Consider the following 24,110-nt stretch of genomic DNA (forward strand, 5'->3'; position numbering starts at 1 on the left):
TCAACAGACGACCCAATCTGATTCAAATTTGGCATGCTTAAAGCTCTCCTTAATATCTATTACTGTGCCAATTTTGATGTCTTTATCTTTAAAACTTACGCAGATGTAAGCATTTGTTTAATTTTTCTTTAAACATCAAATCCTGCTCCTGCGCCTCCAGTGGCTGCTTGGAAAACAATAAATCATTCACTCCAAAACTAGTAGCAAAACAGGGCGAGTCTTTTGCCTTTGAAGCACAATTAAAGCAGGATGCATGGGAGTACTTCACAGTCAAAGCATTTTATAAACTGGAAAACTTCAGAGTACTTCACAATAAAAGCAGATTATAAACTGGTAAACTTCGGAGTCCTTTGGCAGTGATTGCACAGTATAACGCTGGTGTGATAAAGCTACAAATCCGCCTCCTGCCTGGCCTTCCTGCACAACCCCCCGACCTACCATGGGCCTTGATCTGACCACAGCTTCGATGCGAAGGGAGCTCACCACGGACAGACAAGCAAAGAAAATGCTAGAGGGAGACGGGAGACCCAGTTAAATGGGGTAAGCTATGATCTCTAGGGAAAGGGATCCACAAAAATTGGGTGGGGAGCCCTTCATATTGCGGAAACCAGATCCTGGATCCTATGCCTCATCTGGAAGCACCTCAGCAGACCAAGGACCCTGCCAGGATATAACCTGTATTTTCCTATACATATTGTAAGAACATATGGACTGCCTTGCTGGATCAGACCCAAAGTTCATTTCGTCCAGCATTTTCTTCCCAACAGCAAGCAGCCAGGTCCCATTCTAAAACCTTTTACAACCTGCGTGAAGAAGAAGATGGCCACCTCCCAGGTGTTTGTTCTGGTACTTAAAGTATACAATCTCCATTTAGCTCTCATGGCTAAAAGCTGTAGACAAGTATTTGTTGCAACGAGATATTGCAGTATGGAGTGTTTTGTTCAGCGTTCCAGTCGGGCAGCCAGTGGTGTCCACTTTCGGGAGACTCCATTCCACTATCGGGGGGTGTCTTTAGCCGCTTTAGCCGCTCCTTCCCTCAAAACCCGATGGCATCGCAGCTCTGGGGTGGGAATGTTAAATCCCCACAGCAGGAGGGAACATGGGCTTTCCAGCAGCCATTTGACTCTTCCAAACAGCCCCCCTGCCCAGCCTTTCCACCCCCCATCTGTGGTCGCGATCAGCAAGGTCACCACTGATAGATGGAGGAAGGACAGTGGTGACCTCGGAGTGAAGGAAAAAGTCACGGTAAGTCTGTGACTTTTTAAAAGTGCAGTTTCAGGGGAAAGCCCAGTGGCGGCTGCAAGTTTGCAGCTGCACCGTATAACCAATGCAGCGCCACTGTGCAGCCAGCACAGGGTATATACAGGGCATTCAAGAGGCAGCTGGACAACCATCTGTCAGGGATGCTTTAGGGTGGATTCCTGCATTGAGCAGGGGGTTGGACTCGATGGCCTTGTAGATCCCTTCCAACTCTGCTATTCTATGATTCTATCCACAGCCCACAGTTCAGGCAACATGTTCAGTCCTCATTTGGCTGCTTTGGGATTTATTTTTTCCCTTAAAGCTTAATTTTTTGGGTCTGTGTGTGGGATACTTTTGTGTATCTTGAGATTCACCCAAGCCTCTTATGCGTGAGTGATACTGTTTTGGTTTCATAAAACCTACATACATTTACTATTACTAGGCAGGGTAGACCTGTGAACTAATTTAACTCAGTGAGTCAAGATGAGTCCCAGGGCCAGTCATATGTCTTAGCAAAGCAGACAATGCATTTGTGCACGTAGGCAAAGATAATCATGGAAACCTTCAGTGTCTAAAAAGAACAGTGACACGAGGAGCATCCTGCACTGCCAAGTTAAAATAAATAAATGTTTCTGTACCCAGAATTGTTTACAATGATGGCATGCGACACAACACCCCCAAACTATTATCAAGCAAAATACACAATGCAGCTGTACTGCGTTTGGTTTCTGTTTAAACAATTCCGGGGAGAATTGTGGACATGCCCTGCTGAATTCTTTGGCTCACATCTAAAAATGCTCCCAGATTTCATATGCAGATTTTATCTATTTTATATCTAATTATTTAAGTCAAAGCCAAGGCTGCCTCAGCCCAATGGAGAGAGAATCCTCACACCAGAAAACACTCAACTTAAATTCATTTTAGAAAAACCTGAGCCAGATTATTCGAGCCTAGGGCAACAGAACTTCTAATATTTCCTTAACTATTGGCGAAGCGTAATGCTTTTTAGGATGTAACCCATGTTCTCTTAATGGATTTGGCTGTTTGTCCATTACAAAGGAGATAAAACAATCGGATCTGCATCTTTTATGTGTTAGTAATATGATTACCGATTGCAAAAAATTCCATTGCATCGTATCACATTATATGACTTGGTTGGACTTGTTTCTGAAGAAAGGATTTGATTCTGAAAAAAGTATTTGCACTATATTTAACTTTGAGGATTGGTTCCAGTAAACCATCTGGAGCAAAGACAACAACTTTGCTGTTTAATTCATTGGAGCATTTTCAGACAATGCCTTTGATACTTAAACAAAAGCAAACAGAAGAGCTGATAAAGCAATGGCTCTATATTAAATATCTGATTATTAATTATATTATTCTTTATTTGAAAGTAACATAGAATTCTTCTCCAGTTAGAATAGTAATTATGATTGATAAAGAGAACTGTGTAGTTTGAAAACCTGCTTCCTCTTTCTCTGACCAATGTTCACTCAATAAACGGTACCTCCTTATCTGCCTTGAATAGCTTATTCTTTAGAACCATTGCAAGCTAGGAATGCTCAGACTCTATAAACACCTGCAAATGTAACTAAGGGCTCAATTCCACAGTTCAAACCCACAGGTTGCTTAAAGCAGTAGATCCACACAAGCGTATGCATTACTAACAGCGCCATCTTATGCATGCCTACTCAAACGCAAGCCTCATTGAGTTCAATGGGGCTTATTCCCAGGAACAATAATGCTGGATGCTGTTCAAATTATGGTCTTGGGTGTCATCTGCCTCTCATTAAGACGGAATGTCCTGCATAAGTCTGGTCCTAATGGAGGAACTCTTGTATAGTCAATATAACTGATCAGATCTGTGTTGGGTCTGCTACTGAATTTAGCCTCAAGCAAATTTTCAAGGCAAATTTGGGTATCACTGCTTAAAACACACAGCTGAGAAAGTTGAGTGCACCAAGAAGAATCATCCTATATAACAGGGGTCCCCAACCTTTTTGGACCCATGGATACATTTGGGAATTTTTTTAAAAAAGCTGCTATGGTCACCACTGCAAAATGCCTAATCAGTGGATCACTGCTTTGATGTCTACCTTTCATGTCTATGGAGCCTACACTGCATCCTATTCCGGAAAAACCTTTGCTTCTTGTTTATTGGACACTGCAATGTCTCTTTAGTAAGGGATTGGCTAATTGCTAGCAGTGCAATACATCTTGATGGTGCTATATAAATAAATAATAATAATAATAATAATAATAATAATAATAAGTTTCTGTCAATGCCCAGTAGTCGTTTTTGGGAGGAGTTCATTATGCAGATAAATTTTGTATTGGAACAGTGTTTAATATTCACTGATGTACAAGCTCTTTAAATTGATTTATCTTCTTCATGGAAATTAACAAATGCTCAGCATAAATGGATTCTCTGTGCCCTTTTGGCAGCTAAAAGACTGATATTACAAAATTGGAAGGATAAACACTCAACTCCTATAATGCAATGGACTGAGAACCTTATAATACTTTCAACATTTGAACAGGTGGCATGTAAATGCCACCTTCAAATGGATACTTACTTGGATATTTGGTCTGTTTTTGTTAAATTCTATGTATAATTGCTAGGATAAAATTAGATTAAGTATTTACTGTAAGATGCCACGTGCCTCTGAGCAAGGCATCTAACACAAACAATATATAGTATAATTTTCCTTCCAAAGAAAGAGAAAATGTTCCCATCACATTGTCTTTCCCTCTATGCTTTGGAACTGTCAAGTTCTTACACAGCTCCATCAGACGAGTGTTTTATTGCACTTATTATTTGGCACTTATGGATTTTCGCAGGTCCCTCTCACGAAGTCGTCTGCCTCCTGCGTGCCTCCCACCCTTTCTAGCCTTCTTCGCATGACAACCCCCCTCCCCCAATAAGTCTTATTTTTAAAGATGGAAGTTGCTGTTATCTCCTGCTGTGTGCAGGAGAAGCAGCGGGATGAAAACAACCCATTGAATGGGCCACATTCACGTTGTTTGTTTACTTCTTCTTTCGAAAGAGGAAGTAATGAGGGACAAATGTGCGGGCGGTGAAGTGATGGTAAGCAAACACGATTTTCCCGCCGGACGAAACTTATTATTTTCTCCTCTTTTTATAATGAGCTGCTCTGATATTATATTGGATGTAGAGTGTATATAAATCTTGCAAATAAATAATGAAACGAACTGCCGATGTGGGATATTCTGGTTCTCCGATACCTCATTAGCCATAAGCAATGACACTTGTTCACAGAGATTTTCGCTTCCTGCCTCAGAAAGGGGAAAGAAAAGACTGAATCTGGACTCCCTCACAAAATCGACGCACACTGGTTCCTGGAATGTTTGGCTTTGCTCTATACTCTTACAGAAGAAGCAACGATCAGAGAGTGAGACGAAAAGACGTATTTTTATTTGGAATCCTTCACAGCATGAAAAACAGCAGATATTTCTAGTTCCAACTTCCTGGGAATCCTTGTGCGGAAACAGCTCTTCCATGTAATTCAGGGCGACCCCACTCTTAGAAAGCTGACAGCTGTCTCTCCTTCTGTCCATGAGCCAGGCAGACACTGGAGCGACCTCATTTTCTCCACCAAGCCCTTTTCATCTCTCCATGCCTTGCAGCGCTGCCTCCAACAGCCTCTTTCCCCATTTGCAATAGCTCACTAGTCCACGTTAGCTCTGCAGCGTCTCTCGCTCCTTTTCTCTAGCCGCTGTCTCCTGTCCTTCTCAGACCTGGCGGTCTCTCTTGGCTTCCCTATCTGCCACCTCTGCCACCCACAACTGCTCCAATCAAAACCTCCTGGCCACCCCTGCCTCTGGTTACTCACTTCCAGCCTCAGCCCTCCTCTTTCTCTCCCCACCCCCCAGCAAGAAAAGAAAAGAAAAAGAAAGGCTCTTTGCCTTCAACTTCTGGCCTCCCTACAACACGTTCCTTCTGTTCTATCTGTGTCTCCCACTTATCCAGTTCCAGGGCTCCTGGCATTCCCTTGAAACATCTCCCCCCCCCCCCCACCGCCATTCCTAATAATGTCAGACTATCCCTGACCTATAGGTTGTAGAAACTTGCCTCTCTGCCATAGCTGGCTATTCCTGTTTGCATATTCTCTCTCTCTCTCTCTCTCTCTCTCTCTGTGTGTCTTCTTTCTTTCCCTTTCCTTCTCTCATCTCTTGGCCAGACAAAAACCTGACGCAGCGCCCCTTTCCCGCTTTACCCCACAGCTCTTAGAAGGCAACTAGCCGGCTCGCTTTTCCCTCCGTCCTTCTTCTGTAGGAATCCTCCTCCCCGCAACCTCCTAGCAGAGGAAGCTGCCCCATAGGTCGCTTCTCCAAACTCCTGCGCAATACCCTTTCTCTCGTCCTTCATTTCCATCAGGAACTCTTCTCTGGATCCTCTTATCTGCCGGCAAGGGGGGAACGTATTCTCACCCCACAGGTCTCCCTCTCCCCTTCCCCTCCGCGTCCCTCCAGCTCCTCTAGAACAGCTGGTGACCCCTTCGACTGTCCTCGACCTTCGCGCCCCTCTGCAGCCCACTCTTCCTGCTTCCCCACCCTCAGGCTCCGTCTGCCCCCCCCCCCTGTTTCCTCATCAAGCCACGCTCCAAACTCGCCTCTCCGCAGCATCTGGTCGCCCCCTTTCCCCCTCCTCGCTTTCTCGGCTAGCCAGAGCCGCCGCTGCCATTTCCTCTCCCCCCCCCCCCGCGCCCCGCGCCGCTCCTCCTCTCTCCGCCGCGCCGGTCACGCCACCCGCTCCCGCCGCAGGGGGCAGCTCTTCCTCCTCCTCCTCCCCCACCACTCCTCGAGTGCGCCCGGCCAGCCGGCCGGCAGTGCGAGCCCCGCGCAAGCGAGCCGAGGCCACCCGATGGTGCTGCAGGGCGGCCGGGGAGGTGCCAGGCGCCTGCCACCGCTCGCGCAGCTGGGGTCGCCGTCGCGGAGTCTGCGCCTCTGGCTGCTGCTGGTGCTGCTGCTGGCCGCGCTGGGGCACGCGTGGACCTACCGCGAGGAGCCTGAGGAGAGCGACAGGTGGGTGGCTGGCTGGGTGGGTGCGGGAGGCGAGCGAGCGAGCGCGCGCTCCTTGCCCCCGGCTCGGCTTTCCCGCCACGCCAGCGCGGCTCTTGCTGCGCCCCAGTGGCGACGAGGCTGCGTGTGGTTAGCGTGGCTCGGCTTCGGACGCGTCTTAGCGCAACGTCTCTCTCTCTCTCTCTCTCTCTCTCTCTCTCTCTCTCTCTCTCTCTCTCTCTCTCTCTCTCCCCCCCCCCCCTTCTCTCTCTCCTCCGCCTCGCAGGGAGGTTTGTTCCGAGAGCAAAGTCGCCACCACCAAGTACCCGTGCCTGAAGCCCGGCGGGGAGCTCACCACCTGCTTCAGGTCAGTGGCGTCGCCCGCCGGTTGCGCGGCCAGCGGAGGAGCGCCGGGGCGCCTTCCCCCAACCTCTTGCCCTCAAGTTCCAAACACCACCAATGGCCGGGGATGCTGGGAGTTGTATTCCAGCACTTCCGAATGGCATAGGTTGGAAAAGCCTGGTCTGAGGGCTGCTGGGTTTCTCCTGAGGGCGGGGGGCGGGGGGGGGAGAGAGAGTCCGGGATTTGGCTCAAGGCAGCCCCTCTCCACGCAGCGTTGTGTCCTCCCACCAGGGTTAATTTCTGAACAAGTCGGCCCCGAAGCCTCAGGATTCCTTCATGTCCTCTCAAGGTGACGGTGTTTAAAAGAGTACCCCTGACCACGTGCAGAGTGCTGTTTCCTTCCCACATGTGATGGTTGATTTTTGTGTGTGTTCGCAGCAGTAAGCATACAGCAAAGCCATAGTCAGGAATTATGGGGGACGAGTGGGTTCAGGTAGCGTTGATGCCAAATTTGGACGCATGCAGCATGACCTCAGAGCCAAGGGCGCTACTCAAGGGTAGTCATGGTGAGGCACCTGCTGAGGGCCCATACCCTAGCAGGGGCCTACTGACAAAAGCTCCCTGAAGTTGCCTCTTCTCTTCACCATTGCATCCTGCTTTTTCATCTGCTGCTCACTCTGGCCCAGACAAGGGTGCAGTGGTGAGAATGAGGGGCAGTAAATGCTCACTGACTCCCTTGCCTGTCAAACAAGCAAGCAGTACCAATGATGAGAAAGGAGACAAGGAGAACTAGCAGCTGGTGACCAGGGTGGTGAGAAGGCGGGCTCACTGAGCAATGGTACCCATTGAGGGTGTCTGTTCAAGGGCCCTCAACAACCTGGAGCCAACACTGCTGCTATCCTCTCTCTGGACAGTGGCCCAACCTATATGCTGCTCTGGGAGAGGACAAGATCAGCAGAGGCTGAAGCGCTTTTTCCTTGTTTCTTTCGCTTCTCACTTGCTTGGAGAGAGGGCAAGTGAACAGGCTGCAACAGCAAGGAGGAGAAAGTGGTGTATAGCCAGGTGGCTTCAAGGGTAAGCAGTGTGGGCTGACCAGTAGGAAGATGCCTACCGAGGCTGAGCCCTGATGCTGTCCCTGGGGATGGGACCCCCCACTCTTATTGTTGCAAAGTGGACCGCTAGCAAGTTCAGATTCCCTAGACAACATTCTCTCCACACAACCCTCTTGCCTGTGGGTTAGCAGCTGTTTGTGGGTCAAGTGGTACATCTCAAGGACTGTGATTTGACCTGAAGGACTCAAAATGTTCGTCTTTATTATAAGGTGTGGAGCAAATGTGCATTTGCAGTTACTTAGGGGTGTGCTGATGTGACTTCCTGGCGTTTACATACATGGGGGCTCTTATTTACTGCTTTACGGTGTTGAGTGCTTCCGATGCCTCGGCAACTTTGATTTGAGTTAATGTAAATATCCCAAGAGAACTCTAATGAGAAATGTATCATTGGACCTAGCATAAAAGCAGCTAACAAGAAGACTTCATAGAAAGGGGGCTCTTCCACACGTCGTACTGAAAGCGATTCCATCCGCCCCCAGTGCACCCCGAAAACGATCGTGTAGCTTGACTGTAAAAGAGACGAGGAAGAGGCGTCCTTGCTGCCGCCGCCGCTGCCACCCACCTCCCTCCTCGCCCGCCGGAGTCCCGGCGGGCGAGGAGGGAGGTGGGTGGCAGCGCCGGCAAGGACGCCTCTTCCTCGTGTCTTTTACAGGCAAGCTACACGATCATTTTCGGGGTGCACTGGGGGCGGACGGAAGCGCTTTCAGTACGACATGTGGAAGAGCCCCAGGGTTATTTCCCCCCCCTCCGTTAAATGGATTCCTATGTGCGTTTATTGCATCACAGCCACGCTTGTTTTGCATTCTGCACGTGTGGATCTGAAAGCACTAGTTTATGTTGATGCATATGCAAGTGATGCTCCTTTTTGGTAGCATGCTGTTGGCACCTGACAACATGTGTTTGTGCATGCAGCATACATCAGACCGATGATGATGATGATTTCGATTTCTTACATCTATATACCGACCCATAGCTAAAGCTCTCTGGGCGGTTTACAAAGATTAAAAGACTGAACATTAAAAATCAATATACAAAATTTTAAATCATAAAACCATAAAAACAGCTAACATTTAAAACCATTTCTAAACAATCAGCCAGGCCAAAGCTAGTTCTGGAGTCAGTTAAAACTCAACATATGCTGTTAAATGCCTGGGCGAAAAGATACTGGCAAAACGTCCGTTAGGACAGGCAGGAAGAAGGCAGTCTCTTCCCTTTCCCTGGGTTTCAGAATGCATTATTTATTATTTATTTCTGATTATGATTGGTCTTCATGAGCATCCATAACCTTGGCCAATTCACTGGTTTCTCACTTTGAGTAGCACAGTAAGCAAACCTTCCCCCAGTACTCCCCTTAACTCAGTGCAATTTACTTCTGTGTCGACATGTCTAGGATTGTGCTGCAAAGGGGCTTATGGAATAGGTATACATGCAAAAAGTACAAGCCCTTTGCTCCAGAAAAGGAAAAGTGGGCAGGGTGTCTGTTTGTCCTCTACTGATAATATTAATAAGAATCACAACAAATCATCTTAAAATACACACTCACCCATTTTGCAGCGTAACCTTTGATGCATCCCTTCCTTTGTTCTTTTTCTAGTTTTCATTTCTTTTTGCAGTTTGACCTTGAATGCATCCAAGAGTAGGATTTTAGCCTTTGTTGGATCTTGCTACCCTCCTTACAGCAATCTCTGCATTCCCTCTGGTATTGAAATGGTGCTCCTACAATGGTAGGATTTCACTCTTGCGTGTTTACACAACTGCAGTGCCACTGCTGATAAGAGCTCTTCGGTATCTCTGAAAAATAGTGATGGCTTGTACTGTGAACCTAAACAAGTTTACTTGGAAGGAAGGCTGCAATCCTAAGTATATTTATTGGGATGCAAGTTGCATTGAAATCAGTGTGATTTTTTGGTTACGTATTTATTTGAAGCATTTTTATCAAGCCCTTCAGCCAAACAACTCTGGTGCAGCTTACATGTTATCAATAAAAACAATACAAATCCTGCCCACAGGCTTACAATCTAAAAAGACACAATAGTAAAGGAACAAGGAATGGGGAGGGAAGAGGGGGGAAAAAGTGGTCTTTCAGCAGGTCTGGTGGAACGGCTTTCTGTTTCTTGGATAAACGTGGTTCGGACCTGACTGCAGATCTCACTGGTTTCCATTGGACTTGTTTCTATATAAGGACCCTTCACACAGTAAGATTTTAAGTGTACACCTATGATGTTTCGAATGCGCACCTGAAATGTGAATTATGAATGCAGTAAGCATATGTTTGTAAACATGCATATAATATAGGTACATAGCCAGAGAATCATAATTGCCTACAGCTCTCTGTCAACTGTACACTTGGTGTAGCAAATCTTAATCGACCCAGCATGATGTGTGATACAATTGTAGTGTGCTTAGTCAAGGCTTTAGTGTGTCTTCATATTCAAAGGTTAGTGCTGGTTTACTGCTGTAGAGTTCACTGATAAACTGCAGTTTGGTGTTTAAAATCCTGTGGTAGTAGTTTACTGTTGTTTCCCCACTAGGACAGAGACAAATTGCTTCTGCCCTCCTGGCCAGAAATAGGCTGGTACGATGCCCTTTTCAAATGCTCTGTTACTGCTTACTCAGTGCAAGGGGATGTGGGTTTGCCACTACTTTTCCTCTCCATATTGGTCCAAAGCAGAGAGAGCAGCGGTATTATTATTATTATTATTATTATTATTATTCCACCTTTTTCCAAATACTGGGACTCAAGGCAGCTTTACAAAATGAAAACATATACAGTTATACAAAAATACACAGAAATATACAAACGCTAAAAAGAATTAAACCAAATGTAATATTCAAACATTAAAAAAATTAAAAGGCAACAATAAAAAAAATCCAACACATTAACACAGGTCCAGAGTATTCCCAAAGGACTGCTGGAACAAAAAAGTTTTTGCTTGTCTCCAAAAGCAGAGCAAGGAGGGAGTCAGTCTAGCCTCCCTGGGAAGGGAGTTCCTGAGCATTGGAGCAGCCACCGAGAAGGCCCTCTCCTGTGTTCCCACCAGGTGTACCTGTGATGATGGCCGGACCAAGAGAAAGGTTCCTACAGTAGATTTCTCCAATGTGTTGTCCTCCAGCCCCAGGAGTTAGTGATGCTGGGAGTTGTGGTGCAAGACATCCGGAGCACACTATGTTGGGGACACACTAGGCAAATTTTAAGAAGCAAAGTAGTTTATTGCTGAACCTAATGTGAGAGCACGTTATTGCTATTAGTGACTGTTCCCTGAGTGCTCGCAGTATATAAATAATGTTGCTGCTAATATGATAACCATTTGGTATTGAAGAAATAGTTATCATGTAAAAGTGGAATAATTACACACACACATACACAGAGTTGCCAGTCACTTTATATTCTGTTTGGTAGTGGCTTGTCAAAAGGTATTCTGAAATATAAGAAAGCCCATTCTTTAGAGATACCTATTTAATAACAACAACAACAACAACAACAGCAACAACAATAATAATATATTTCTTACCCGCCTCTCCACTTGGATCGAGGCGGGGAACAACAGTGAATATAAAACACATTAAAAACTGATTAAAAACATAGCACATATGATTAAAACATCCTTAAAACATCCTAAAATCATTCTAAAATTTCACTGGATAGGTCTGCTGGAATAGATCAAATAATAATAATAATAATAATAATAATAATAATTATTTACATTGTAGGCTGTTATTTAACTGGCCCATTGTGTCTGTTTAGTCTAGCAGTTTCTCATTGATGTAGCCCACCTTAACTTGTGAACTGGAAATTTTATAACCTGCTAGTTTGTAGAGAATGTTGACATTCTAGAGGTGTTAGATTTAACAGTTGATGTACTTTATGACAATGAGATGTATGATTTATATATGGCATAGCCATGTTAAAATCTTCTTACATAGGGGAAGATATTTTTAAATTCATTTGGCAGGTTTAATTAATTAATTAATTAATTACATTTTTATACCGCCCAATAGCCGAAGCTCTCTGGGCGGTTCACAAAAATTTAGCAGTACCTTGGAATATTAACCCATTTCAATGTGTCAGTGTTATTAAGGAGAAACATATGGGAAGCAAACTAACTATTTATTGACATGTTCCCTTATGACATGTCAGTTAACAACCTATACTTCATATTCTTGTACTCTTGTACTCATGCAGCACAATCTGGTACATGTTTACTTAGAACTAAGTTCTACTGATTTCAGTGCAATTTATTCCCTAGCAACTGTTCATAGAAATGCAGTCTTAACATCTGATTAGGTGTATGTTAATAAGAATGTCAAATACCTATTAGTATGAAATTTTATTTTGGAACATACAACAAAAAGGAAGAACAGTGCAGGAAGGGCTGCTTCACGGCAGAGGTATCCAAGGACTACTAATTAGAAGGCATTGTGCATCGATTCCATCATTTTTCCCTTAATGGATTTTTGGCAGTAAGAAAAATGATGGAAGAACTGGTGGCAAACCATGAGAGGTTATTAATGAAAGATGTCCCCCTGGTCAAATTCCATGAATGAGGCAGAGTGATGGTGGGATAAAAGCCTCATCTGGAAAGCACACAGTCACGAATCCAGAGAAAAAGCAGGACATGAATTATAGTCCTTTTTAGGAATATCATGGGTGGGTTTTGGGAACAGAGTAAAACAAACAGAGAATAAGTTTGGATGTGTAAGTTAAGTAGCTGAATCATAGTCAGAAGAAATAGATATGCATATGTATTTAATGGAAACATGGTCAGAAGCTTGAAGGGCTTTCACATAGGATGTTAAGAGAAAACCATAGTGTTGTAACATCTCCTTTAAATATAAGAACATAAGAAAAGTCATGCTGGATCAGACCAGCACTGTGTCCAGCACTCTGTTCACACAGTAGCCAACCAGCTGTCGACCAGGGACCCACAAGCCGGACAGGAGTGCAACAGCACCCATGTTCCCCAACAACTGGTGCATATAGGCTTGCTGCCTCAGATACTGGATGCCAGAGGCAGTAATTCTGAACTTGCTGCACTTGCTGAGTAAGACTCTGAATATTTTTGGATGCATTTGTACTATGGTGGTGCTGGTGCTGCATCAACTGTGCAGTGCTCTGTGTGTCTGGGGTGTCTCTGTTATGCTGAGTTGACGCAAGAAAGCTCGAGGGTCATGTGATGACTATGGCTTGTGTTATGTGGCTGTCAAGAGTGGTTTACTCTTGGTGCTAAAGGCTGAGGATAATGTGTTCCTTTGAGACGCAGCGTGTGTCTTAAGAGCAGCTGATTGTGCTCCACATGTAAACATTCGCTGCAGGCCAATCGAGAAGACGTATGACTGGTTTCATGGTTGCATGCTGTTTATTAAAAATGTTAACTAAATCCAGGCAGACAGCTGTGATTAACACTGGAAAGGGTCTGTCATTTCCCTTAGCCTCTGTCATTTCCCCTTTGGCCTCTATTGGTGTCCATTGTTTAGAGAGAGCTGGATTTGTGCAGCAATATGAAATTATTGCACCATGTGCTCTTCTGTTATTGGGCGCTCCTGATTAAAGCATTACTCTTTAAACACGGCTCTTCCAGTTTGCTTGTTCTTTGTGGGCCACCCCATTTTGAGACCTTCCAGCTTTTGTGTCAGAGGACACGTGAAAGGCTTCCAAACTGAAACTTAGCTGCTGCGTTTGACCTCTGTGGCTGCAGCCCAACAAAGCTATATGCATGCATTGGGAACAACCATGCACAAAACTGGCGGATTCTTGAAAGTTTCCACTGTAGCAACCTGCAGTGCTAAAAAGGCAAACTTACTTTTCAGTTTGAACTTTGAAACAGAAACTAGAAAAAAAAAGTTGCCTCCAGGGGTGCCATCTATAGCAAGTGTTGGAATGAACCTCTAGTACGTTAGCATTTCCCTTTACTAATTTCATTGTAATCTCAGGGATTATCTGAAGGTTGGCCCTTAAGCACTGTTGGTCCCTGGATCACAGTTTAAGGACCAGTGGGAAAGGCAAGAGTAACAGGGAATGAATTAAATGAGCAAATGCGGTTACATGTACAGGCTTCATTTCAGTTGGGAACTAAGGAGATCAGCCAAGTTTTTATAGCAGAAGTAGATTTTGAGCTGGGGTTCGAAAGGAGAGTGCAACGTAACAAACCCTTACACTAGGTCCATCGCATAAACTGTTCTCAAGCCAAGCACCACCACTTGAAAACCTGAGGGAGGGTTAATAAAAACCCTAGCTATAAGGGAAACAGATTTAATACAGGATCTGCTCTAAATATACTGTGGGTATAATATGCGGTGGGTGTTTAATAACTGCAAGGCAGGTAAATAATACCAAGCTGACATGTGGTATTTGGTAGCTAACAAAATAATAAGTTTATTGTTTTTTAAAGCCTTTAAATAAAAATATAATACTTTCAATCCTGCCTAATCTAAACTTTCCATACACCAACCACCTCTCTCTTTATACCAATCCTAAATCCCTAGAATCTAAACTCTTCTTACTTTACAAGTAAATTCTACAAGAAAACACAAAAAAACCCCAAAACACCCACACACCTCCCAACACACTCCTTATATCCTCCTCTTCCCCCTACGTATTACATCACAAACCACACCCACTCCTTTCTAACATTCCCTACTTACCAGACATACTATCCAGACAAATACAATATAATCAATTGTGGGGTAATGCCACAGAGAGAGAGACAGCGATTCTGTGTTGGAATCTGAGTTGGAGTTCTAGGCATAAGTGGCTGGAAGGGAGAATGGGATAAATTGTTTTAATGTAGAATACTGGGTGTATAGCCGGCCCTACCATTAGGTAGAGTGAGGTGGCTGTAATGTTGGGCTCTTCAAGGGTTCCGTGGAGATAGGTTCAAAATAATCAAGGCTCCCATCTAGCAAACAAACGATGTATTTCTTCAATCCAAATCCAAGTCTAAACACATATTGGCATACTCTCCATACTGGGATCTAACTAACCCACAAGCAAAAAGCTCCTAACAGAGCAAGGAAGGAGTGGCAGCCAGCCAGCCCCGTCCATGTAGTCTAGCAGGCACAGGGCATAAGCATGCATTGCTCTGCTCACATTATGTACATTGGCACCATAGCTTTTGGACTGCAACATTTGAGTGGGCAATGAGCAGGAGTCAGGTGGAGCAGTAAGAGAGTGATAAGGAGGTCTCCAAGGGCAGAGCTCTGGCTTGCACTTCACCCCCTAAACTAACCTTCTTCAAGACACCAGTGTTAAAGTAAGATTCAATTTCCAGTCCAATCGGCTCCTCTTCATGGAATGTGAAGCGGCATCTTGTTCTTTGCCTCAAGCAGCACAATCTCTTAGGCTGGCCCTGTTTCCATTAAGAGTTTATTCTCCTTTTTCAGAGACTCCAAATGACATTGTTGCCAAACTTATTTATATATTTATTTGATTCATATCCCACTGTATCCCGTGTGATCAGAGTGGCTGACAGCCGTTTCCCCAAATATTAATAGTCCTATTCTCTAGGTCTCACAATCTCTAATGTAACCAAATGGTGTTTCTTGGGAGGGAGGGAGGGATAAAAGACGCGAAATGAAATGAAAATGTCAATGTAAACATAAAGATCTATTTTTGAAAAACAAACAAACTGAAGCACCCATACCACACCATAAATAACCAGTCCAAAAAGCCATCCAAAGGACAGTGCTTTTTGAAGGCAGCCACCTGCTAAATGCCTACTTATTAAAGAGATGTTGCAGAATTTATGCGAGGGAGGGGTGGAATATGATGTCTCTTTATGCTCTGCCCTGGAGGAAGATCGATCTTTAACTCCCAGGCCCAGGAATTCTCTTCTGGTCCAGCAGCAGCAGAAGCTATCAACAGTGACTTTTGAAAAAAGCGCTGAGAATGGGATGTGCTGGTTAAGGAGCAAAGCTCAGTCCCTTATAAGGGTAGTGGTGATGTCTCTGGAGCTCCGGCAAAGTGTCAGGTAATCATGACATGCCAGTTTTTTTCAGGGCCATGCTCATCTGTTTTTTCCAGACCTGACTTGTGGTGAGTTTTTGTGCCCATGGTAAATTCAATTGCAACGCCAGCCTGCCCAGTGTGAATGAACAAAGCATTATTAAACCTTTTAAGTGCTGCTGTGGCTTTGATTATAAACGATCTTCTGCAGATTCCACCCCTTTCTTTGCTGATGAGTTGCTTCTTAATTGCCACTTAATTAGTCAGTTTCTGTTCCTCATGGGGGAATTCCTAGTTTCCTTTTATTATTTAATTACTGGTTTCTTTTTATTAATAGGGTAAAGCCCGTGTGGCCCTGGGCGCTAGTAGTCTTGTTCCTTTTCTGCGTTTTTAACCTCAGTCCGCAAACCACAGAGGGGCTCATGAATAATGCAAATAGGTCTCATGCATAGTGAATCCCCCCTGAGAAACATACATGCAGTGCAACACCCACCCCCTCCCTTGTGCGCCTTGATTGGCTGCCTTCATCCCTTTCCCTGCTGGTGGCAGCCTAACTGCACGGCTGTGCCCAGGGCCCACCTGCGCACCACACTGATTCGCTGAGCAGGGCTGTCCATCATCTTGCTGGCAGAGGTACTGCTCTGCCTGTTTGGCGCGGAGGAAATTAATTGCTATTAAAGCTTGAGCTTTGAACTTTTTCAAACTTTCAAAATTTTCAGCACATCTACACTGCTCGAGTTTGAATTTAAAACAAAAATGAGCAAAATCAGTCTGATAGATCTCAAATAATAAGCCTTACACTACTGTATTCTTATATAGATTAGTGCAAATCCTGTATTGCGAGGGAGGCTAGTAGTCTAAGAATTATAGGATTATAATATGTTTTTTCTCGTTTCCATTGCAACTTGAACAACTTTACACCTTTAAAATAAATATACTACAAATAAGCTGGCGATCACCTTCGCCAGCTTATTTGTAGTATATTTATTTTTCTCGTTTCCATTGCAACTTGAACAACTTTACACCTTTAAAATAAATATACTACAAATAAGCTGGCGAAGGTGAAAATAAAGAAAAGATGTCATTTTAAAAAGAGTGTTGACCATTTCGTGAAGTTTGAGGTTGAAAATCTGGGATGTAAGATTTTTCTCTCTCTTCTCCCTCTGGTGTCCTTTCAACTGTTTCTCCTCAGCTTCTCTTCCTCCTCCTCTAACTATCACCTACTGACTTTTCTTCAGCCCCTTTCCCAACAGTCTGTGCCCAGCATTCGAAGAGTTCACAGGGGTAAGCATTACTACACGTGCATACACACAGTGTGGGGCATATGAATTAACCCTCCTTTTTGCCTCATCCCTCTCTGTTCTCCCTTCTTGAGCTGCCCAAACCTTGAGCTTTGAATTTTTTTTGTCGTTTCAAAATTTTCTGCACATCTACCCTACTCAAACTTCAGTTTAAAACAGTAATGAGCAAAATTGGTATGGTAGTTCTCAAGTAATAAGCCTTTCACTACCATATCCTTAAAGAAGATTTTTTCTTTTTTCTATAGTGAAATAGCATTATTTCACTATAAAAGAAAAGAAAAGATTAATGACAGAAATGAAGGGGCAATTCGTTACTAATCCCACTGTTGTGCTGATCAGGAAATAATTAATAAAAGGGGCAGAACCTGCCAGGAGAGTGCTTCTAATTAATGTTGTAGGGTCCTTTGTTGAATAGGGCTTGCATACATCATAGAAGAATCTTGACCATAGAGAAAGGCATTGATGGAAAATACAGTGCCTATTAATTGTTGTGTTGAACCATCTTTTGAATTCCACTTCTATCTGATTGTGGAAAAGCAGTGCTGAAGGTTCCATGTGTAGAAATGATCTATATTTTCCTAAGAAGCACCTTTGAGATTTCTCATTCGTTCTTAGTGTATATTACAAAGAAACAGGTACTGTGCAGCGTTGTCTGAATGGAATATCCTAGACTTTGATTCTGATTTTTTAAAAAATAGCTTTGGGGAAAGCTTGTGCTTATATTTAGAGTGGACAAAGGAAACTGAAGAGGTTGTTTTGTAGCCAATTTTGCAAAAAAGTAATCAAAATAATAATGAACTAAATTTCCAAGCGCTGAAGATTGATGCAAAGGGTCAAGTGATGAGGACCTGCTGTCCTAAATAAATAGCAAACAAGGTATCTTATTACTAACCTTCTCTGAGTAACCTGATCCACTTTCCCTGAAGATAAAGCTTTTAAATGCATGAGAGATTCTTTGAATCATAGCGATCACTCCAGTGGGATTAGCACAGAGGCAGAAAGTACACAAAACAACATAGGATTTAAGCGTCTCTAATGCTATATACCATGTGCGATTGAGGTGTTACTTTGGACTATCAATTGATATAGCCAGACTGTTTGAGCCTTGTCCGTAAAAACACACAAGTATTAGAGTAAGGAGCCTCAACAGTGGTACACAGCAGGGCTATGTATGTATTTTTTATTATTATATTTCTATACTGTCCTATAGCCAAAGCTCTCATTGTAATATATTTATATTTCAATGTATACCCGCCTTTATAAGGCAAAATGCTCACTCAAGATGACTTACAATTTCTTAAATAAAACAATCACATCAGTGTTGACATCATTCCTCATATCACTGTTTAGTTTGCTTGACTTTTCTCTCTCTCACTGAACTCTTTGTTTTTCACTGCATCAATCCATTTTTTAGAACGATGCTGCAGGATCTCTAGAAAAGGAGCAGTAGAGGCAGTTGTGATTGATTTATTGGCTTCGTCAATGTTTCTTGCCCGTCCAAAAGACTGTCAGTGGAAAGAATGTTACTTTAGCTATCTGTTGTAGTAATTCCTCCATCATCACCACTATCATAGTTCCCGAGTGGCTTTCCGCAGATAGCAGCAAAAGCTTTCCTCTACCCCAGCTCCAAACATGTTTCAAAAGTGAAATATTAGACTTAAATTTAACTACTGAATTTTTATTTGTTTATGGAGCTTGATTTTATGTAAACTTAAACATTTTAATGAAGTTGAGACTAGAAAAGGATACTGCAGATATGAATATTTGAGAATTATACCTGACAGAGTAAGTGGGTGGTATCCAATGTTAATTTAACTTAACACCCATTTAGTTCAATTGGTTTACTCTAAGTAGGGCTAACATTGGAAACAACCCAATGCACTTCAGTAAAAGCTGGTTTTCTTTTGGATTATGTGAATTAGTTGCATGTGCAGTTAAACATTCCCATACATAGAAAATATAGTTTAGAATATGTTACCTGACCTTCAGTGCTTGCATAGGGTTGTTTAGTCTTTGAAGAATGTATAGTTATCTATACTGCTGGTGCTCAGTCAGATGAATTGATCACATCCAAATATCCTTGCCAGTAGTTAGGCATGAACCCCTTTGTTTGCTCTGAAAGAGGACAAAGCTTTATGTAAGTTCCAAGTGAATATTGCAAAGACTGAATAGATTTGCATGCCTTCCAAGCAAATGTGTACAAATCTTCAGAAGGTGCTTGTGACACACCAATATGCCTACATGTCCACCCTGTGAGGCAGGACAGGCTGCAAGACACTCTTTGCCTATTTTCCTCAAAAATCAGCTGCCACCACCCACATATTAATGACTCCTATTGAATATTCAGTAACTTATAACCTGGATACCTTCAGACTGATGTGTATATATGGGCTCCTATATTCAGAGAGCTTCCTTTTAACACCTTAACAACCAGGTTAGTGGGTTTGCCAAGCAGGTCAGTGCATGGATACGTCCAACCCACAAGCTAGGCAAGACAAACAAATCAAACCCAGCTTCCAATTCAATATATTTGTTAATAAAAACCAAGCAGAGAGAAGTTGAGGAGTAGTCAGTTGGTTTTAAAACCAAACAATGAGTGTGGTGTAGTGGTTGGACTGGGACTAGGGAGACCTGGGTTCTGGTCAGTGCAGCATGCATGGAAGTAGGGCCCCAATCCTTTTTTGATTACCAGTTACATTTAAATTGTGGAGAAAGTCAGACACGTAAATGTCCATGTGTGACATTCACCGCTGATGCATCACCTGTTGACTTAAGTAGTTTATGGATTACAGCAAAAATAACCATATACAAGGAAATTACTGGGTGATTAAATCTGCCAGTATTGTCTTATTTTGGTTTATTGTACAACGTGATATTGGAAATTTCCGCATCATTGAAAGATGTATCATAAACCTTAATCATAACATTTAAGGCCACATCCTGCTTATTTCACAGTAACCCACTGTGATAATTAATTACTGTCAGTGTTTTAGAAATGAAGTACTGAAGATCATGCAGTGTGATTTTTCCAAGGCCACCCAACAAAATCCTTGACTGTGGATTCAAACTTATTTATTTAGTGATTTTTTATTTTATTTTATTTTTAAAAATCCAGTGGTTGACTCTGATGGCTATGGGGAAATTATTTAGCCTGATTCTCTGCATGTGTAGCAGGTAAAGTACGGACATAATATGATCAAAATGCCCAGTTCAAGTTAATAATCTTGTGGCTTTGTTTTGAACCAGTGGTGGTTTCTGCATTGCAATAGTTTAAACCAGTTGTGATGAGCCATATTAGGTCTGGGGGCCAGATTGGACCCTGCCATGGGCTGGTTGACAGGGGCGGGGATACAAAAGAGGGCAGGGCTCCTGCAGCATTAACTGTTGTGATGAAGAGGGAATTTCACCAGGTGCTGCATGCATACAATTGACACCTGCTAAAATTCCCTCTTCTATACAACTGTTGAAGATACAGGAGCCCTGCCCTCCTTTCCATATGGTCACCCTAAGTAATTCAAATATGTGCTGCACATACTGTTACAATGATGATCAATAAAAGACTTTAAAATCAGAAAGATGCTTTCCCTAATCTGGATAGTTACTGTCTTGGTATAATTACTATAACAGACTGCATATTCTATAGAAAAATAATAATACCTAAGCCCAACATCGTCTCAGTTTCTTGGACTAAAGTTTCTGAAGTTGGCTTTGGTGCTTGTGTGTTTCCTTGACATTGAACTAACATACAATTATTACCCATGGATAAGACCTGAAATTAAATGAGCTGTGCTTGTAAATCTATGAATAAAACTGAGGAAGGCCAAGCTATTAAGAATATCTTGATTTGTATCATAATTACCATTTGTGCTTGTGTGTGTGTATGTGTATTGTGCTCTGGCTTGGTTTAGTTTGTATTTTTTTTTGTTACTGAACACTGACTTTATTTTCATAAGAGTACCAAAGAACATCTGTTAAATTGTAGTTGAAGTCTTTGGCAGTACCTTTTTGTGGAATAAATGTCTACCTTGTGCTGCATATTTAAACTGTCTAGTTCTTAAGTAAATAAAGTAGCATGTAAACAGCAAGATTTTTTTAGCACGTGCAAGATGAGTCTCTGATTTGGGTAAGAAACACGTCTTTATTACTACTACTACAGATATATTTGAAAAATACAATTGTCCTGCAATATGTTATTCAAAATATAGCTCAGAAGCTGCCATGTATGAAATATATGCATTGCCTTATTGTTCATGTAGAAGCACTTGCATACATGCACACTAGAGGAGCTTTCCACAACCTGCTGTGCTCCAGATGTTTTGGACTTCAAATCCCATCAGTCCCAGCCAGCAAGGCCAATTGTCAGGAGTTGTATTCCAAACCCCCCCCCCCCCACTACTATCTCCTCCAAACATATGCCAAAGGTTTATGCCTGTGTTGTGGCCCACATCCTGTTTCGTGGCGCACATCCTGAGTCTCCTCTTTCAGGTAAGTAACACCTTCCAGAGCAGGCAGCTGACCCAGTTCGTGAGCCTGAGACACATTCACAGACAGAACCTCCATGATGCCAGGATTCAGACTCCGTTTATTGGCCCTCATCCAGATAACCGTTGCATCCAGGCACTGGTCTAAGGCTTGCACAGTCTCTTATCAGTCCTTTATCTGGGACACTTTTTTCAAAAAAGCCTTGCTGTTAATGGGAAACCTAGATATTTTTGAATGCCTCTTTCATCTCTACAGTTTTCTATTTATAGAGTTTGAATTGTGGATAAACTAGTTCATTGCAAACACATGCAGAATAATCTTTACTTAGTTCTTGGCTAATAAGCTGTGTTCTTTTTTATGCAGTGTAGTGTTTTTTAATAGGGTTTTCTTCTTCTGTTAGGTTAAGATATGGGATATATTTCCTTGACTTCTGGTAACTTATTAGTTTCCATAGGGGGAAAATTGACATAAGAGATGGACACGCACCATTTCATCATGAAATAACTCATTTGTTTTCCCATGAGAATGTTGTTGCCTCTTTAAATGTGGTACTTTGAACTTAAGTCACTTGCAGTTCAGTTGAGCCATATGTTTAAAAAGGAGAATATCATAATAGTTGATAATGCTAATTTTAAAAGTATTAAATTAACAAAACAAACAAAGCCTTACTTTCTGCTTAGTTATGTTGTACATGCTGTTTCTAATTGTTCAAAGGAAAATATTACATTACGTTCGAATGTGGAGATGGTTCATTGAAATCATTGATTAATAGTGAATTTATCTTCAATAATAAAGGATTTGCCAGCCAAGCTCTGTATTTATATGCTGACATATAATATGGGAGTAACAGACCCAAAAAGTGTGGTAATTCATTTTGGCAACTCATGTGAAAATAAAGGATTCTTTTTTTATTTTTCAAAGGCAACAGCAAAAAGTGAGATGTGATCCAGTGTTGTTATGGGCCCAAATTAAACAGCAATGTTTCCTTCAATCAGTATTTCTAGTTAAAGAAGACAATATATCTATGCAATGATAGAGTTGGCTCTTTCTGAGTACCAAAGTTATATAGTTCAGATTCTTCATTTGTTGAGGTATAAATTTCAGTACATAATTCCATTTTCCCTTGCTAATTTGCACATATGTGTAAGGAATGGTATGGCATCATTTATCAAAACTTAGAGGCTTAACATACAGTGTTAATGATGGAATGTTATTTGCATTTGAAAGTCTACTTTCAAGCACAAGAAGAACCTTACTAGGTCAGACCCAGTTTTCCATGTGTCATTTTCCTTATAGTAGTATACACAGAATGTTACAGAAGAAAACCGCATACTATTAATGGAGAACCCAGTTTCCAGTCCTTTGTAATCATCTGGAAATAATAGAGTCAATTCGTGCAACTATTTTTCAATTCAATTCACAATCCAATATGTCCTGAAAATCGAGGGCTGAACTTGATGTATCAGCCTGAAATATGGATACATGACGAACATCATGCAGAAACACAAGCTGTCCTGGCCCTGAATGTATGCCCTTGACAGGAATGTGGTTGTGCGTACACATGCATGCGTACAGGAGTCCTGTTAGCCACCTCCTCAGAATAGTGGATGTATTTGGGGTGAGCATGTTCTGGAACTATGGCCTCATCTACACCAGGCAGGATATAGCGGTATGGAAGTGGTATATGGTCTGTGTCAATGGGCCCCAACAGTTGTAAGTGCACTTCAGTACCGCTATAAAGCAGTAGTGTGGCTCCTTCCTTTTATATCCCGCTCTCATACTGCAATATCCTGCTTGGTATAGAAGAGGTCTGAGTGCCCTATAGCTCCCTAAACCAACTAGCAAAATAGGTAACAGTGAGGAGGATGGGGAGCCTGGTTAGCTCTGGATATATATATATATATATATATATATATATATATAGGAGTAGAACTTTGTTAGGGAGAATGGGATCCTTAAAGATGAGAAGCCAAGAGTATGGCCACAGCTAGACCTAAGGCTTATCCTGGGATCATCCAGGGTTCGCCCCTGCCTGAGCACTGGATCCCCTGTGTGTCACCTAGATGAACAGGTTTGACCCCTGGACGATCCAGGGATAAACCTTAGGTCTAGCTATGGCCTATGAAAACAGGACAACCCTTGGTTAAATCTCACCATCGCACAAGGTGGTCTTAGGTAACCTCTGACCCTTCACCCTTATCTGCAGTGAGGGGATGATAATGTGATATGGTTGTAAGGATTGCCAAGGTACAGTACATGAAGCAGACAGAGAAGTCTTTTCCATGTGAGCTGCTGTTTAAATCCACATGTTCTACAGCATCTTTGAGAATAGGTTTAAAGTTTGTTCCTATGCAGGAAATTGCTATGGTCTTTATCTTAATTGCTGGAATATTTGCCAGCAGGGGATGCTTTCTTTCAGGCCTTTGATTCTGAGCTTGAAAAGGAAACATTAAGCCAGATAACATCAAGGTAAACTCACATACCCAGCAGAAATACACTTGTGCTTTTGTGGCTCACTAATAGGGGTTGCTGACTGGAAAATGCAGAGTATTGGAAAGATTGTTGTGCTACACATTCCTAAAGGATGGAAGTCACCACAATTAAGCTAGAACTGGGCTGCATAACAAATGGCAGCACAGTTGCTGCTATTATCTCCTGGGATGTTAT

General features: G+C 42.6%; 1 protein-coding gene across 1 annotated transcript in view; it reads left to right on the forward strand.

The window, feature by feature from the left end:
• The first annotated feature begins 6,127 nt into the window (after positions 1–6,127).
• The window catches only part of CCBE1 (collagen and calcium binding EGF domains 1), a 175,727-nt gene continuing 157,744 nt past the window's right edge, over positions 6,128–24,110 (forward strand). Inside the window, exons 1-2 of the mRNA XM_063128796.1 lie at positions 6,128–6,288; positions 6,551–6,631. Coding sequence (XP_062984866.1) covers positions 6,128–6,288; positions 6,551–6,631 — 242 coding nt within the window. The remainder of the gene's footprint in view (positions 6,289–6,550; positions 6,632–24,110) is intronic.

Source organism: Elgaria multicarinata, chromosome 6, assembly GCF_023053635.1.
Source record: "Elgaria multicarinata webbii isolate HBS135686 ecotype San Diego chromosome 6, rElgMul1.1.pri, whole genome shotgun sequence".
Taxonomy (NCBI): Eukaryota; Metazoa; Chordata; class Lepidosauria; order Squamata; family Anguidae; genus Elgaria; species Elgaria multicarinata.